The sequence below is a fragment of the Temnothorax nylanderi genome, unplaced genomic scaffold (genome assembly GCF_030848795.1).
Source record: "Temnothorax nylanderi isolate EJ_2023f unplaced genomic scaffold, tnyl_v1.0 TNYL_tig0450_pilon, whole genome shotgun sequence".
NCBI classification, from domain to species: domain Eukaryota; kingdom Metazoa; phylum Arthropoda; class Insecta; order Hymenoptera; family Formicidae; genus Temnothorax; species Temnothorax nylanderi.
In genome coordinates this window covers 57,501-76,272 of record NW_027249512.1, presented here as the reverse complement: position 1 = coordinate 76,272, position 18,772 = coordinate 57,501, and the positions used below count along the sequence as shown (strand labels likewise).

At 33.8% G+C, this 18,772-nt stretch overlaps 3 protein-coding genes and 1 long non-coding RNA gene across 4 annotated transcripts in view; 1 reads left to right on the top strand and 3 right to left on the bottom strand.

Moving 5' to 3' along the window:
• LOC139782916 (CLIP domain-containing serine protease B4-like) lies at positions 1 to 4,603 on the bottom strand. The gene is made up of 5 exons (XM_071722002.1): positions 3,997 to 4,603; positions 3,386 to 3,623; positions 2,511 to 2,701; positions 2,312 to 2,410; positions 1 to 735 (listed from the first exon to the last, which is right to left on the bottom strand). Exons 1-5 carry the CDS (start codon positions 4,112 to 4,114, stop codon positions 413 to 415), a joined length of 969 nt encoding a protein of 322 aa, XP_071578103.1. The 5' UTR covers positions 4,115 to 4,603; the 3' UTR covers positions 1 to 412.
• A 4,457-nt stretch (positions 4,604 to 9,060) lies between these two features.
• On the top strand, positions 9,061 to 10,769 carry LOC139782910 (putative nuclease HARBI1). Its single transcript, XM_071721988.1, has 4 exons — positions 9,061 to 9,489; positions 9,602 to 9,895; positions 10,052 to 10,260; positions 10,343 to 10,769. The coding sequence occupies exons 1-4, from the start codon at positions 9,199 to 9,201 to the stop codon at positions 10,650 to 10,652; spliced, it is 1,104 nt and encodes a 367-aa protein (XP_071578089.1). The 5' UTR covers positions 9,061 to 9,198; the 3' UTR covers positions 10,653 to 10,769.
• An 11-nt stretch (positions 10,770 to 10,780) lies between these two features.
• On the bottom strand, positions 10,781 to 14,205 carry LOC139782911 (uncharacterized). The gene is made up of 4 exons (XM_071721989.1): positions 12,450 to 14,205; positions 12,024 to 12,237; positions 11,689 to 11,805; positions 10,781 to 11,581 (listed from the first exon to the last, which is right to left on the bottom strand). Exons 1-4 carry the CDS (start codon positions 12,642 to 12,644, stop codon positions 11,193 to 11,195), a joined length of 915 nt encoding a protein of 304 aa, XP_071578090.1. The 5' UTR covers positions 12,645 to 14,205; the 3' UTR covers positions 10,781 to 11,192.
• Positions 14,206 to 17,360: 3,155 nt separating this feature from the next.
• The window catches only part of LOC139782908 (uncharacterized), a 2,980-nt gene continuing 1,568 nt past the window's right edge, over positions 17,361 to 18,772 (bottom strand). The window contains exons 3-4 of the long non-coding RNA XR_011721054.1: positions 17,975 to 18,772; positions 17,361 to 17,746 (exon numbers count right to left, since the gene is read on the bottom strand). The exon at positions 17,975 to 18,772 is cut by the window's right edge and continues 208 nt beyond it. This is a non-coding gene — a long non-coding RNA (uncharacterized lncRNA). The remainder of the gene's footprint in view (positions 17,747 to 17,974) is intronic.

Below are 18,772 nucleotides of genomic sequence, written 5' to 3'. Positions count from 1 at the left end.
TTTAAATCTTGCGAGATTAAAAATTTCCTACCGGATCTGATTTTTCTAATCAGTTTTACGAAATAATTACTTTCATGAATAGTTGAAAGCTTGCAGAATGGGAAAATCCTGTTTGAGTTTCCATTTAAAAATCTTTATTTTTACAATTGTTTCGTTTCAGTTATAAATTACCTTGAATAACAGCGCGACCAATATGCATTTATTACAGATTTACTTTTCATATTGATAAGAGTATCAATGACAAGCATGCTCATCACAATTACGAGATTCAGATGTACTTAGACTATTCCAAATAAAAAACAATTGCGTTTTTAAATAAAACTAAATACGAAATTATCTGCCGATATCTCGATGAAATAAAAGGTTTACCAAGTAGATTATAGTTTTGTTTTCTCTACAATTAGAGCTATCTTCATGGGACCATGTTGTTCAAGATCCACGTAGTGTATGCGGCGACCCTGCTATAAACGGCAGGCGTCTTGGAGGCACCGCAGGACTTTGTACCGAAGGAAACGATGCCGATAAAGTAATATTTCGGAGGCCCGTCCAGGCTCTCCACTTTCATCAGGGGCCCGCCGCTATCACCGCCGCAGGAATCCTGACCCGGGACGCCGCCCACACACATCTGCTGGTTCTCCGATACATCCGCATAACTTCTGAAAGCCATCACACATCTATCCATCTCGACGACCGGCAGCTTGACCGTCTGCAAGATCGTGCTAGGCTTCGGGTCATCTATCGATAACGAAAATAACTTGTAAATCTTATTAAAATCTCTAGAGATTGGAGATTTAAATTAAACAAATATGAGGCATTAAGGCAAATATGAGAGAATTAAGGGGGGATCCTATAGTGGCAGTAATTACCGACATTTAGTTAAAAGCATACAACTTTTAATTGGGTTTACGGAATTGCAAAATTCTTGTATAGAATTAAAGCACGCACAAAAATGTAGAGGGCTAGGGTCGGTTTTACATCAAAAACGAAAAAAAAATTAAAAATTTGGGCACATAGAGCTGTCACTGACGACAATATTTACTTATACAAAAATACTGCAGTTTATATATACAAAATGAGATACAAGCGTTTTCCCTCTAGGGAAAACACTTAAGGGGGTATAACACCTTTGAGCATGAAATTTAACCTTTTTTTTCACGATTTTTTTTAACATATAAGGAATAGAGCAATCGAAAATCGGCTTTAAGGGGTCTTTTTATTATACATTAAAGATGTAAAAAAAAATTTTTTTGTATATATATAAAATTATTCGTATATAAAATATACACCCTGTCAAAAGAGGCCGTGTGCGTCCAGCTGGTGTACACGATTTCGGCTGACTGGTATGACCTAGAACAGAAATCCAAAAAAATTCTTAATCTGTGATAGATTGGCTATGGAGGTACATAGCCGTTTTTAAATTGGATTGTTAGTTTTTTTTTTGGGAACCAATTTTATACACGATTTTTCAGTGTAAATTTGGACACTTTTGTTTAAATTAGTGTCAATTTCGCAAAAATCAGTATTTTTCAAAAATCCTATGTACCTCCATAGCCAATCTATCACAGATTAAGAATTTTTTTGGATTTATGTTCTAGGTCATACCAGTCAGCCGAAATCGTGTACACCAGCTGGACGCACACGGCCTCTTTTGACAGGGTGTATATTTTATATACGAATAATTTTATATACAAAAAATTTTTTTTACATCTTTAATGTATAATAAAAAGACCCCTTAAAGCCGATTTTCGATTGCTCTATTCCTTATATGTTAAAAAAAATCGTGAAAAAAAAGGTTAAATTTCATGCTCAAAGGTGTTATACCCCCTTAAGAACAATATCATACAATTTGAACTAAGATTAAAAGCCTAGAAAAAAAGTTGCATGCTTTTAACTTTTATATGTGCAAAAGCACATCCAGGTTGATAGGATAAGCAGTATTGCGTGTAGCGACAGATGGCGCAGCGATCGAACAAGGACAGATTACTATATTTACTATAGTTAGACAAGGACAGATATAGAGAAAACAGGATTAAAAATGTTGACATTATCGACATCGAGGAAGGTCGGCCTTCTCGCTACAGGATCTCCTTAATCCAACAATCACAAATCCATGAAGAACTGACATTGAATATTTATCAGAAATCATTTTGATCCACTTTTTGGAGCTTCTCCAGTCGAAATAGAAAGAAAAACAAAACTATCTCTCCAATGAAAATTATCTTATTTTATGTATACAACGTGCCAGATGGGAAAAGATACGAAACAAATATAAAATTTAAGTACTTAGCTTAGATTAGCTTAAATGCCTTACTGATATCGTAAATTCCCCAACCGGCGACTTCTGCCGTCTCGCCGATAAAGTTCTTTTTGAGGAGTTTACCACTCATCATGCAAATTGGCCTCACGTGCTCTGTGTATAAATCATAAAGAAAGAACAGCAATTTTACTTTCGAAAGCAGCAGATGAGATCGACTGGAGTTGACTGAAGACGGATTAATTGATGAACTCACCGTTGTAAACCACTGGCTTGTTCAACCGCACTATCGCTATGTCATTCTTGTACATCGGATTGTTGTAATCCTTGTGAACGATTACTGATTCGGGCAGGAAATCCTGCACTGGCTCCGCGCAATATCCCTGCTCGCAGTCAGAATCAGTCAGGGTGTTGTGCTCGCCCAAACGAATTCCACCCACCTTGAAACTTAGATTTATGTATATTAAATAACAAAAAGTCAAATTATAGAATATAATTTATTATATTCCGTAATAATTTTTCTGATAAAAAATTATCAAATTATCTGGAACGTCTCTTCGATACTTCTCTTCTAAAAGAGATAACAAAACTACGAAATCGTACAATGTCACTCTGTCACTCTGGTGAAAAAATTTCTTATATTTTCCCAGAAATTTTATAAAAATTTAGACTTATAAAAAATTCTAAAAATATATATAAAATTTCTCAGATACTTTTAGAAATAATTGGATAAAAATTTTCGGAATATTTCCGTATGTACGAAAATTTCTGACAAATTGCACAAATTCTCTTATATTTATTCAAATTTTTACAAAGATATGTTGGCGGGAAAAATCTGAAATATTTTATTATTATTTTGTCTCAGTTTTTCTGAAAAACGTTCGTATAAAATTTGTATAAAAAAATCTGAATAATTCTGAGCATTCGATTCTAAGAAAATCTGAAAATTTTTATAGAAATTCTAATTAATAATATGAAAAATTCTGAGATATTTTTCCACCAGGGCGCCGAGTCCCTTCCCATCTCAAGGACTAAAAATAATTATCTTTGATTGAACGCTGAGCGCACTTGTTAATATATATAGTAAAGGTTTTATTTCCTTACTTTTCTTTTAATGATATTTATACGTACTTTTCGGGTAGATTTACCACGCAATGGGCAGCCGTGACTATGTATTGTCGATTGATGATCGTGCCGCCACATCTGTAGCTTAATGTGCCAGGCGCGTTAGGCATGCTGTATCCTATTCTCGCGATCCAAGGATATGCGCCGAGGCTCGCATTTTTGCCGCCGATAATGCGATCGCTGTTGGAATTACCACAGTTATTGTGCTCCAACAGTGACCAGCTAGGATGTTTCGTTACATCGACTACGATGAATCATTAAATTTACTACAGCATTATGTGTTTTCGATAGAAATCTATTTAATAGAATCTTTCGATGGAGAAATTTTCCATTCCGGAAAATTTGTTATAAATTTTATTTTTATTTAAAAATAATAATAACAATTTTACTCATTTAAAATATTCCTGGAAAATTATTCGTATTCTTTTATACAATTTTATACAATTTATATATTTCGTTAAAGGCAAAGCATTGAAGAATACTTACAGATTTTGTTTATAGTTTAGTTTAAATGTTTATCTTAAGAACTTTAATTACTTTTATTCATATAACGTACGGTTTAATCTATATCCTTTCATCATATTTAATTCCGATATTTTAGATTATGGAAGACTTACTCATGGAGAACACTATGGAAATATTGCACGAAAATACAAGCATACAAGACAGTGAGAGTCGCATTCTGTCTGAAAGCTGGAAAGCAGGTAAACAATCAAGTAAGCATTCTAATTTCATGATTGTGCAATTTTAAAAAACTACTTTTTTAGTTAATTTTCTCTCCGCTACAATATTTTACATAATTGCTATATCGGTATAACTTTTTTATATCTTTTTGTCAATGCAATATTTCAAAATTACCGTTCTTACCGCAAATCGCAGCAGCATTATGAACAAGTTATGCACGAGAATCGTTCCCCGTCAAGTGTTCCATTCAGACTACGTCCGATATCGCTTAATTCATTAATCTCCTACGTGTTCGCCGCCTTATCTTCACCATATCGAATTGCATTACGGCTTAGCCGATAGATCTTTATAATCCAGTCGCCGCAACTCTGACATATGACATTAAACTATAATCTATCGCGCGCTTGAAGTGTACTCCAAATTACCTTTTTCAAAAAAGGTAAAAAAAAAGGCGCCAAGTACACGCGCAATGTATGATGTAAGGGCTCAGTCACAATGAGAAAATTAAGGAATAAGATAAAGGAATAAGGAATAAGGGAATGTCGCATCTCACTTCAGTACATGTACATTAAAGTGAGATGCAACATGCCTTATTCCTTATTCCTTTATCTTATTCCTTATTTTTCTCATTGTAACTGAGCCTTAAATACAAAAATCCTAAATAGTAGGGGAGCTAGCTCCATTTTTTCGTGATTATTTCGGTACTTATGAAACTTTTTGTGGTGATTCAGAATGTCATTCAATGATCAAAGCTCCGGGGACTGACAAAAAAGTGGGTCGCTTTGGGTGGTATAGCCACCTACTTGTGCAAAAAAATTTTTTTTTCAAGTTATTTCGGTATGTCAGTCATTTTGCACCATAATTTTTTGATATATTCTATGACTATTAGTATAATTGACTGACAAAAAAGCGGGTCGCTTGTGGGTGGTAGGGCCGCCCAAAAATGTCATTTTTTTTAATTATTTCGGTATGTCAGTCATTTTGCACCATAATTCTTTGATATATTCTATGACTATTAGGATAATTGACTGACAAAAAAATGGGTCGCTTGTCAGTGGTAGGGCCGCCCAAAAATGTTTACGTTACGTTGTCACGTTATGTTTAAGAGAAAAAAAGAGAAAAAAATCAGTAGTCAAACAATCATATCATGATTTTTAAATAATGTTACAGAATCGAGTGACGACCTTTCTGAGGATGAAGATGACCTAAATGATTGTGACAAATACGATGAAGAAGAAGAAGAAGATTCCTAGTTTTTTTATTTATTTTTTATGATCATGTTTCAATGCTATTTTTCATTACTTTTTCTGTTTTGATTATATAATAAATGACCGTAAAAAAAGATATTGGCTTCAGTTTACCATGTACTTTTAATTATTTATTTGAGTAATGAAAAGACAATAAGAATTAAAATAAGTCCTGATGACCATCAATGGTGAATTTAAAGAAGGAAAAAATTCATAAGTCACAAACTGTGGAATTTACAATATTTTATGATAAAATTTAAAGAAGGAAAAAATTCATAAGTCACAAACTGTGGATGTTACAATATTTTATGATAAATATTGTAAATTCCACAGTTTGTGACTTATGAATTTTTTCCTTCTTTAAATTCACCATTGATGGTCATCAGGACTCATTTTAATTCTTATTGTCTTTTCATTACTCAAATAAATAATTAAAAGTACATCGTAAACTGAAGCCAATATCTTTTTTTACAATCATTTATTATGTAATCAAAACAGAAAAAGTAATGAAAAATAGCATTGAATCATGATCATAAAAAATAAATAAAAAAACTAGGAATCTTCTTCTTCTTCTTCATCGTATTTGTCACAATCATTTAGGTCATCTTCATCCTCAGAAAGGTCGTCACTCGATTCTGTAACATTATTTAAAAATCATAATATAATTGTTTGACTACCGATTTTTTTCTCTTTTTTTCTCTTAAACATAACGTAACAACGTAACGTAAACATTTTTGGGCGGCCCTACCACTCACAAGCGACCCATTTTTTTGTCAGTCAATTATCCTAATAGTCATAGAATATATCAAAGAATTATGGTGCAAAATGACTGACATACCAAAATAATTAAAAAAAAAATGACATTTTTGGGCGGCCCTACCACCCACAAGCGACCCGCTTTTTTGTCAGTCAATTATCCTAATAGTCATAGAATATATCAAAGAATTATGGTGCAAAATGACTGACATACCGAAATAATTTGAAAAAGAAAAATGACATTTTTGGGCGGCCCTACCACCCACAAGCGACCTGCTTTTTTGTCAGTCAATTATGCTAATAGTCATAGAATATATCAAAGAATTATGGTGCAAAATGACTGACATACCGAAATGACTTGAAAAAAAAAATTTATTTGCACAAGTGGGTGGCTATACCACCCAAAGCGACCCACTTTTTTGTCAGTCCCCGGAGCTTTGATCATTGAATAACATTCTGAATCACCACAAAAAGTTTCATAAGTACCGAAATAATCACGAAAAAAATGGAGCTAGCTCCTCTACTAAAATAGTAGTAGCTTTATTTCTCCCTAACAAAATAATTCACAAAATTGCGAGTTATCTAACTCAACCCAAGTAATATGTATTTCAAAAAAAGATGTGAAATCTTTAAATTGCGCCAATTGCAAAGAGAATATATATGTTACAGTCAAAACCCGAAATCCGTCAAAACCCGAATTTACTAGTAAATTCTAGTTTTAACTAAGCCAGCTCGGCAATTCGCGTTCTAACTGAAATAATTTAGTTAAAACTAGAATTGACTGATTGCTCTTAGTGAATTCGCGTTTTAACTGAAATAATTCAGTTAAAACTAGAATTAACCGACCGCTTTAGTAAATTCGCGTTTTAACTAAAATAATTTAGTTAAAACTAGAATTGACTGATTGCTCTTAGTGAATTCGCGTTCTGCATAACTTGCATGTACTTTAAATTATAAAGCGAGGTCCACGCTGCCTACCGGCGGAGGTGGGTGCGGGAGGAGGGGCCGAAGGCCCCCCTTGCACCCCCCCGCGCGTGTGTGTGTGTGTGTGTGTGTGTGTGTGTGTGTGTGTGTGTGTGTGTGTGTGTGTGTGTGTGAGTGACGCGCTTTAAAAGTATTTAAGTGTTTAAAGCGCGTCACTAACCTATGTTACGAAATAAGTTACAAAACCAATATAACCTGACCGTAATAATAATAAACATCATCAATCAGCATTATTTCAATATAATTATAATGCAAGAATCTTAATTTTTATTTAGTGAATATTATACATATGTTACGCCCAAACACCGAAATCGCTCAGTGAGCGAAAAGAACATCCACAAAGCGTTGTGGACGGTGCTGATCATCCAAAGACCGAAATGAGATATTTTTTCGGTGTGTGGTTGTTTTTATTATCCACAACGCGATGTGTGCATTTGAGAAACGTCCACGACGCGTTCTGCATAACTTGCATGTACTTTAAATAGTTTAAATTATAGATGCGAGGTCCACGCTGCCTACCGGCGGAGGTGGGTGCGGGAGGGGGGGCCGAAGGCCCCCCCTTGCACTCCCCCCGCGTGTGTGTGTGTGTGTGTGTGTGTGTGTGTGTGTGTGTGTGTGAGTGACGCGCTTTAAAAGTATTTAAGTGTTTAAAGCGCGTCATCTAACCCACGTAGGTCAGTGGGGCGCTTTATACACTTGAAAACTTGTAAAGCGCGTCATCTAACCCACGTAGGTCAGTGGGGCGCTTTAAACACTTAAATACTTTTAAAGCGCGTCACTCACACACACACACACACACACACACACACACACACACACACACGCGGGGGGAGTGCAAGGGGGGGCCTTCGGCCCCCCCTCCCGCACCCACCTCCGCCGGTAGGCAGCGTGGACCTCGCATCTATAATTTAAACTATTTAAAGTACATGCAAGTTATGCAGAACGCGTCGTGGACGTTTCTCAAATGCACACATCGCGTTGTGGATAATAAAAACAACCACACCGAAAAAATATCTCATTTCGGTCTTTGGATGATCAGCATCGTCCACAACGCGTTGTGGATGTTTTTTTCGCTCACTGAGCGATTTCGGTGTTTGGGCGTAACACATAATGTATAGCATTGCCGATTAAGGGATTTCGCGTTTTGACTGTAAGAGAAACACGTTAGACCGCGAATTTACTAAAGCGGTCGGTTAATTCTAGTTTTAACTGAATTATTTCAGTTAAAACGCGAATTCACTAAGAGCAATCAGTCAATTCTAGTTTTAACTAAATTATTTCAGTTATAGAACGCGAATTGCCGAGCTGGCTTAGTTAAAACTAGAATTTATAGTAAATTCGGGTTTTGACGGATTTCGGGTTTTAACTGTAACATACATATATGATAGAAATCTTCCTCTCCTGGCCGGTAAGTCTATATCGACCTGATATATTTACCTACTGGATCGATAAGAACGCGCGCGTATTTATCGGATCAGAGCCATCTGTACTCAAAAGCGTGAAAGTGACATTCTGAGAACGATCGACATGAGAACGACGTATCTTAAAAAAAGTCCGTATTGTAAAATTATCAGATTCGGACTTTGCGTCGCGATATCTCCGCTCGTAGGGCACACGTAGCGGAAAAATAAAAATACTTTTATTACATAATTCAAACCCAAGCTATCGATTGGGTCTACTTAGAACTTGATCGATTGAGCGGTTATTGAAATCTAATAATATCGAGTGCTCGTAACTTGTCGCGTCGCGTAAAAGAGTAACGGTGCGGTCTCGCTTCGCGTATACTTGGCGCGAGACACTACCGTGGCCCGTATTCATAGTCAGAACTTATTTTTAAGTCCGCCTTAAGTTTGATCTTAAGACGACCTCTAGATTCATAGTCAAAAAATAAGGCGGGATTTGAGCAAAATCTCAAGTTAAAGCTTATCGAAGACGATCTTGTTTCAAAACGTCTTGACATGATTCATACTTAAACACATCTTATTTTACATAAGCATATACTTAAGACTATCTTATTAGTTATGAATTCATAGTCATTTAAGATCATCTTATTTGACATATATGTTGTTAAATAAGACGATCTTCGCCAAGTCAAGTTGGAAGGTGACTTAAGCAAGCTCTTGCAGTGTCAGAATAGATGTGTACATAATGGATATGATAAATATTAGTGAAATAGAGGACATTAATTTGTCAAGCGAAGATGAAGAAGTGCAAATTCGTGTTCCGAAACGATATATCCGCGATGGTGAAAATCCTTTCGAGTTTTATAATGAATCGGAATTCAAAAAAAGATTCCGTTTTGCAAAAAATTCAATTATGTTTGGTATTTTACCGTTAATAGAAGAAGGACTTTCAAAAATTAACAATCGTGGTTTACCAATAACACCAGTTTTTCAATTATTAATTTCTTTACGATTTTATGCAACAGCAAGTTTTCAGGTTAGTAATGAAATTGTGTTACAGTTTAATTAAATTCACAATTATATAAATATTAAAAATCTTTTATATAAGGTAAAAATATGTAAATATGTATAAATATATATTTTTATAGCTTGTCATGGGAGATGTAATAAAAGTATCGCAACCTACAATCTCAAGAATTATTTTTCGAGTGTCAACTCTGTTAGCCAGTCATATTAATGTATACATCAAGATGCCACTATCAGCTGTAAAAAGGATTGAAAATAAACGTTTATTTGAAGAGCTTGGACGTGTTGGAGCTATAGGTTTACCTTCTATCAGTGGAGCAATCGATTGCACGCATATTCGACTGACACATACCAGATTTCAAGCCATTGATGAAATATTTAGAAATCGAAAAGGATATTTTTCGTTAAATGTTCAAGTAAGTATTTTAACAGTTTTAATTTAATTTTAAAGTAATGAAAATTAGACATTTTTTTGTTCTCCTTGGAATTATATTCATATATATTATATTTTTTATATATAACATTTTTTAAATTAATATTTTATTAAAATTTAGTTAATATATATTTTGCAGGCTGTTGTTGGCCCACATACTGAGTTTTTAGATATAGTTCCAGAATGGCCAGGAAGTGAGCATGATAGTCGTATATTTCAAAATTCACGTATATACATGCGATACAGACAACGTGAATTAGACGGGATGCTAGTCGGAGATGGTGGTTACCCTTCTTTACCATTTTTATTGACACCAATTAATAATCCTATCAGTGATGAAAAAGAAAGGTATACATATAATTTAAAATTACAATTCTAGCAATAATAATACTAGTACAAATATATATAATTGATTGTATTTTTGTTACAGTTATAATATAATTCATGGGAAAACACGAAGAATCGTCGAAAGGGTCTTTGGAATTTGGAAACGTAGATTCCCTTGCTTATCAAGAGGTCTTCAAACAAAATTAATAACATCTACAACAATTGTTATAGCATGCGCTGTCCTTCACAATCTCTCGCTAATATATAATGATATTATGGAAGTAGAAGAAGAAGAAGTAGAAAATATAAATCAAGATGACGAAGTTCCGCCACTTCCACCTCACTGGCAACCAGGAGACGGCTTTCTTGTGCGAAATGCTATTATCGAACGAATGTTCAGATTAAATGTTTGACTTCGACAATAATTTTGCAAAATATATTTGTAAATATTTTGTAAAATATATTTGTATGAACATGTGTTGCTGCATATAAAATAAGTTAAATAAAAGATGCATAAAATATGAATACAATTTATTGTATTATTTAAAACATACTTTATTTTTGTACCATATAAACGTAATATTATTTTTAAATAAAAAACAAAACATTACATAATATCATTACAATGTTATATTGAATATCGTCATATTTTTTAATTGTAGAAAGAACATTTCATTACATACTTACATTGTTAATATAAAAAAAAAACGTTACATTAGTAATTACATATTAGTACATAATACTAATATTTAGAGCAAAATAAAATTAAACAAAAGAAAATAAAAATAAAATAAAATGTATATAATTTGTACATGGTTGTACTTTATTACACGCAACTGACTAAAGTGGGGAGCACAGACTTTTGCATAACATAAATGCAAAAGTCTGTGTTCAGGCTTTAACATTCTAACATTAACATTAACAGGGACTGTCTTTTCTTATAGCAGTATAATTTATTTTTTTACGGATAAGTCCATATTTTCCTTATCTAATTCGGTACTTTTGAGCTTTGATTTCTTTATTCCTATTTCTATTTTTTGTATTTCTTTTAAATGGTTTAATTGCAAATCGTTAAATAATTTTAAATGCTCTTCTTTCATAAGTGTTATTTTTTCTTCGTGTTTTAACTTAATGTTTGCTAATGTTTCTTCTTGTTTTATAATATTTTTTAATCTTTGTATTCGTAATTCCTCTTCTTCATTTGATACTTCCAGCAAATCTTTTCTCTTTCGTTTAAAAACACGTGGTTTTTTCATATCATTATTTAAATGTACTTTTAACATATCTGTACTGTGTGATGTCATCAGTTCTTTATTACAACCTTCTGCAATAGTAACTGTGTCTACAAAACATAAAAAGATAGTGTTGCAATTGTATTTTGTACTTGTCGTAGTCAAAGAAATACGCTTTAATGGATAAATATATAATAAAAATTTTTTAAAATAATACCTTGCGAAACAGTAGTGCTTTCTATATCATCTATGTTTATCACATGTTCCTTTTCATTATTAAATAATACTTCTACACCTTCGTCAGACATGATATCAAATACAAACTCACGTTTATCTGAAATGCACGAAATAATGAAAGTTCATATTCATGTTTGATATATCAAAAGCATGTGTTGCTGAGACAGCTTAGCATTAACTTTAACATACGGTACATACGACAATGTCTTACTTTTGGTGACCTGTAGTATAAGAGTTAAAAAATATTCTTAAAAAATATACGAAAACTTTATTCTAAAGTCTAAAAGTCTAACAGTTAATTAATATATAATATACCATTAATTTCTTCTTCCGTCATATTAGATGAAAATAATACTGGTGCGGTTTTCATCAAATGGGGTGCAATGTTGGCAATATCAGGATCAACTTCTGTTTTTGCCTCCTGTGGTCCTCCACCCGTTGCCATAAGTGATTGTTTCTCCTTTGTTAATGCTTCTCGTTGACATTGCTTTAGATTTGCCCACAGTTTCTTTAATTGCTGAACAGTTCTCTGTTATCAAAATTATTTAAAGATCAACTATATATTTTATTTCACATAAAATTGTATGTACCGAGAGAAACAACACCAAAAAAAAAAATAATAATAAAGCTACAGTCATTAAAATCATAAACTCGACTTTAGATGCTAAGCACTATCAGCTGGACAAAGAAATTAGTTTACCAATGATTAATCATTACTTTTTCTCTTTAGGCAGTGCTTACCTCGTGACAAATTAATGTTGATTGATTAAATTCATTGCATATTTCGCCCCATGCAACGTCCTTATCTTTCAATGTTGGGCCGTCATTTTTCTTTAATTCTATTATATGTTTGTATTTATCAAGTATTTGTATAAATACTTTCTTTTCCATAGATGTGTAATGTTTGCTTTTGCTACTTTTTTCTTTAGAAGCCATTCTACAAATAAAATTGTAGAATGGTTAAGATTAAAAAATCTTAAAATAAATAATTATCACAAATAATCGTTTACTTATAACTTACTTATAATAGACTTATAACTTCAAGAATTACTGGACAACAGCTACGACTAAACACAAAATGATAATCAAACTGCGCCGCCTGGCACGGTCTTGGTTAATGATGTACAAGATGTGCACACACTTTATAAAAGATTCGACATTCTTATTGGAGGAACCAACAGAAATAGTACGGAAACAGCCGATCGAGAATAAGCATTGTCTTAAGTACGGTCTTCGCCAAGTACGATCGTACGATCTCAAATCAAATAAGATTACCTTGAGCGAAATCTTCTTCGTGAAGATAATCTTATTTCACGACTATGAAATCTGCTAACATCAAGACGGTCTGGATTGGATAAGACTGCCTTGGTCAAGATCGTCTTAAGTGCCGACTTGAGGTTCGACTATGAATACGGGCCCGTGTCTCTTGATAAGATGCCCCTATTTCTTTCCAGATGTTTATCGGCTTATCATATTTTTTTACAAAATATAAAATAAAAACTGTCATATTTTTTGCAAAAAGAGAGTACGCTGTAATTTTGCTTCCTCATAGAGGAAGCTTTGTTTTCGTAAACCATGTAGATGGACTTTTGATCGCGTATAAAGCTATAGGTCTAATTAACCAAATCTTAAAGAATTATGTATGAAATAAGGATAGAAGACCGAAGAAAAAATCCTTTTTTTAGTTTTTTATGCCGAATGTTCTAAAACGTTGAAAAATCACATTTTTATCAAATGTCCCTGTGTGTGTGTGTGCGTGTGTGTGTGTATGTACGGATTTGATGTCCGTGGTTGCTGTATATAACTTCCGTAAATTTTGAAATATTAAGCTAATTTTTTTTTTAATCGATAGAGTATCATTAAAGGAAGATTGGTATTGAATTTGGCGATAAAATCGGTAAAGGAGTTTTTTCTTTATAAAATTTTGAATTTTTTAATAAATGTTTGTGGTAGCTCTAACTTCCGCCAATTTTGAGATATTGGGCTATTTATGATTCTGTTATACCTATTCTTCAATCTTTTCTACCCCTATTTTATATATAATTCTTCAAGATTTGGTTGATTAAAGATTAGACCTAGCTTTATACGCGATCAAAATTTTGAATTTTTTGAGAAATAACTCTCTTATGACAATATCTAACATTATTTGAACAAAAATACACTGGGCAACAAAATTATCGCAACAAAAATTTACGTAAAAAATTTGCCCAACTTCAAATAAGCATAACTCCGCGAAAAATTGTCATATCTGAAAGATTTTTTTTTCATTTTAAAGGGTGAAGTCTGTATTTTAAGGAACCATTGTTAGATTTTGAATTTAGCCTCCCGCCCTCCCGCCGTTCTTCCAAAAGTAAGGACGTGTTACGTCTCCAAAAAATTGCATACTTTGACACATTCTACGGAGTAGAATGAATTTTTTTCGTAACTATCATGGCAACCATCGTAAAATATGGACTTTTCCCTGCAAATTAAAAAAAAAATTAAGTCCGTACGATTTTTTTTCACCGAGTTATGGCTTATTAAAGTTACCTATGCATTTTTGTGCATTCAATCACCGCCAACATTAGTATTACCCGATGAACACTTCGGGGAGGTTATTGGTCGGATTTTGCCTATCGTGTATGTGTGTGTGTGTTAGCAGAGATTTGCGCAAACTAATTTTTATTCAAACGAGGCATTGTTACGATTTTGTCTTTTGGTTCCGAATGAGCAATACAATACAGTGACTGCAATACTGTGAAGTTTTGTAATACTGAAGTAAGTAACTTCACAGTACATTACTTCTGTAAGTATAACTTCACAGTATTGCAATCACTGTATTGTATCGTTAATTCGAAAACAAACGACAAAATCGTAACAATTCCTCGTTTGAATGAAAATCAGTGTGCCCAAATCTCTGCTAACACACACACACACACACACACACACACACACACACACACACACACACACACACACACACGATAGGCAAAATCCGACCAATAACGTCCCCGTAGTGTTCATCGGGTAATACTAATGTTGGCGGTGATTGAATGCACAAAAATGCATAGGTAACTTTGATAAGCCATAACTTGGCGAAAAAAAATCGTACAGACTTAATTTTTTTTTTAATTTGCAGGGAAAAGTCCATATTTTACGATGGTTGCCATGATAGTTACGAAAAAAATTCATTCTACTCCGTAGAATGTGTCAAAGTATGCAATTTTTTGGAGACGTAACACGTCCTTACTTTTGGAAGAACGGCGGGAGAGCGGGAGGCTAAATTCAAAATCTAACAATGGTTCCTTAAAATACAGACTTCACCCTTTAAAATAAAAAAAAAATCTTTCAGATACGACAATTTTTCGCGGAGTTATGCTTATTTGAAGTTGGGCAAATTTTTTACGTAAATTTTTGTTGCGATAATTTTGTTGCCCAGTGAACAAAAATACATTAAAAAGTGATACCCTTATAATTTTACCTAGAATAATGTAATATTTGACCCAGAAAAGGATGGAGCCCGTAAAATTTCTGTAAAAATTATACAAAAATAAAAAAAGTGTACAAATCAGGAATTTGCACATTGCTTGTTCACCATTTTTAAATGTGCAAATTAGGAATTTGCATATTGCTTTTTATTGCGCTCATAAAGCTTTCTCTATGAGGAAGAAAAATAAGTAGGGGAGACCGGGGCTAAAACGTCAACGGGGTTGAACCGTCAAATCAAATATCTCGGAACCTGTATATTGTGCGAACTCGCTATTAACATTGTAAACGCTGCTTATGGTACCCATGTGACCAACGGAGTTTTGGCAGGTTACCTGCCGTGTTATGATTTTTACGAGGGCAAACGTGTTTTCGGAAGGTGAAAGTTACATTTTCTGCGCGTGGAAATTTTGTAATATTTGCAATAATATTTGCTCTCCAAATCTCGAGGTACGTGATTATAAAGAGTAATGCATGCTGAACACGAATCCAGTGTAGTTTTTTCATTATCGTTGATGTCTAATATTTCGTGGGCGATCAAACCTGAAACTTGTGTTTGGGGCTAATCCGTCAGTAAGCAGTCCGGATGCATTTCCAAGGCATTTCCGGGCATTTCCAGGCTCACTGCATATGGAATATGGATGAGACGGGAATTACAACCGTTCAGACACCGAATAGAGTCATCGGACGTCGAGGAGTGAAACAAGTCGGGCGAGTGACTTCTGCGGAAAGAGGAACCCTCGTAACTATTTTTTAATAATGTTTCGCATAAATATTTTAAATAAATTTTTATATTTTTCTCTTAAAAAACAATTATTAAAATGTATCCTATCATTTTTCAGGATTAGATGTACGTATATGTATTGAAAATGCAGTGTGACGGTTAAACCCCGGCATTTTTCAGATTTCAATTTTTCCACCGTTGTCGTTTTTGCTCTATACCGGTTAAACAAAGCGACGTAGACAAAAATTTCCTATATAAATTTTGTAGCTAAAGGTTCACTCTTTACAGTGGTATACCACATTTAACTAAAATTATTTATTTTGTTGTTAAAAATCGGCACCGAAAAAAAAACTGACGGTTTAGCCCCGGTCTCCCCTACTAATAATTATGCATCAAATAAAATACAAGCTTCCTCATAGAGGAGCTTTGTGAGCGCAATAAAAAAAGCAATGTGCTAATTTCTAATTTGCACACTTAAAAATTGACAGGAAGCAATGTGCAAATTCCTAAATTGCACACTTTGTTTGATTTTATCATAATAAAATGTTATTGACCATTAAACAATTTTATTATGATAAAATGTTATAGTATTTTTTAATTATGTTATTCAAATTTAAAGGTTTTTCTGGTCGCTGAAAACTTATCTGATGTCAAATTTGATAAATTAAAAATGGCAGAGTTAATAAAGCGAATAGGTAAAAACTCGACCATTATATTAATTTTTATATCTGTCATATTGGCTCCGCCATTTTGAATTTATCAACTTTGACATAAGTTTAATTTTCAGCAATCTGAAAAACCCTTAAGTTTGATTAAAAAATATTTCATAGATCCTTATTAATAGCTATGTAAGTCGCAACTTCGACGCAATAGACTCTATGGGCGGTATTCATAGTCGGATCTTATTTCAAGACCGTCTTAAGTAATGCCTTAAGTTGCTAATACGGTCATTTGATTGGCTGGACGGAGTCTTAAGACTGCTTATTTTGACCAGACTTAAAGATGATCTTATACTACTACTACGTTTACGCGAGCGTTACTTCTGTAGTAACTTACGACAATTCACTCGTTTACGCGGAGTAAATTATCGTAAGTTACTACAAAAGCCCGTTTACGCGAAGGAAAAACTTCTTAGAGTATTCATTTTGAATTATTTCCTATCAACAAAATGTATACTTTATGAATTCAAGAGGATTATCGTTTTTGCCCGTTCTAGACTGGAGAATGATCCTACTCGCGGCTCATCCTAGTGAGTAGTGTAAACGGATAGAAATCATGGATAATTAATCAATGATTTTTATCCGTCTACACTACTCATTAGGATGAGCCGCGAGTAGGATCATCCTCCAGTCTAGAACAGGCATTTCAGAACAGAGAGAGGATTAAGGGTGCGTCATTAACGCTAATATCTTTCCGAACGCGCCCTAAAAGAACCCAATAAAAAATAACAAATTATATTGATATAATTTTACATTATTATTTTTATTGATATAAAATAATCTTGGTCATATATTTATTTAATAATACTAGCGTTGCGTTGCGTGTCAAGTTCACGGCAAACAAATACGTAATGCCATTGAAGGCTGTGCGTTCTAGCTCGACTATGCGCTTGTCGACGATGGTGATGGACTCCAATCCTGAAGGCCCCGAGCCCGCAGGGCGTTCGGTCCCAATTGTATCTCGCAGGCGTTCTCGATGCGCAGATGAGCGATATTGACCCAAAGAACTGCTCGTTCATCAATTTAGTGCATTTACGGGTAGTAAGTAAACAAATAATGAAGAAGATTAATGGAAAAGTCGCATTCTCATACTGCGTTTAGTTATGCACGATCTCGATCAGGTTGTCCATCTGAAACATAAATTTCACACACACATATTATATATATATCTAATATATGAAGAATATAATGAAGTATTCCGTACATTCCTTTAGACATTAATTTTAATTTCTTCAAATCTATATAATACATTGTAGCACATGACGTACAACAATGGTTGAAACATTATCAAAATTAGAGTCAGATATCGGATTATCGTAGAATCAATCAAGAAATTGAAATTGCTATGATTAACTTACGATGTTCTTTCTTGTCCCCTTTTTTTGCACGATCTTTTGCATGATTTAACCATGATTGTATCCCTTAAGAAAAAGAACTGAGCAGTTGCACCAGTAACTGATGAAGTTGAATCAGTAACTTGTGATGTTCTATCAGTGACTGAATACGAGAGTTAGTTACTGGTAATGCTTTTCAGTTGACGTCCAGTTTTAATAATCAGTTTCTACAATACTGGTTAGACACTGAGTGTTGTCATCAGTAACTGATGACTGGACCTTAGTTTTTTTTAACGGTTTGTCAGATACTGATTATATTCTTCAGTTGACACCCAGTTTTAATAATCAGTTTCTACATTACTCTAAAAACTGGTTAGACACTGAGTGTTGCCATTAGTAACTGATGACTGGTCCTCAGTTTTTTTAACGGTTTGTCAGATGCTGATTATGTTCTTCAGTTGACGCCCAGTTTTAATAATCAGTTTCTATATTAATCTAAAAAACTGGTTAGACACTGAGTGTTGCCATCAGTAACTAATGACTGGTCCTCAGTTTTTTTTAACGGTTTGTCAGATACTGATTATGTTCTTCAGGCAAGTTTATAGAACTGGTGAAAGTTCATGCAATTGATTCAATTGATCAACCAAACAACATGGAAGTTCTATCAGTTACTGATCAATATAAAACTGAATAAAACTGGACCAATATTGACCAGTTCTTTTAACAGTAACTGGTACAACTGTTCCTTTTATCAGTAACTTGTTTCAATATACTGATCGTGCTGTCATCAGTTACAATAATCAGTTATCCACCAGTTAGTGC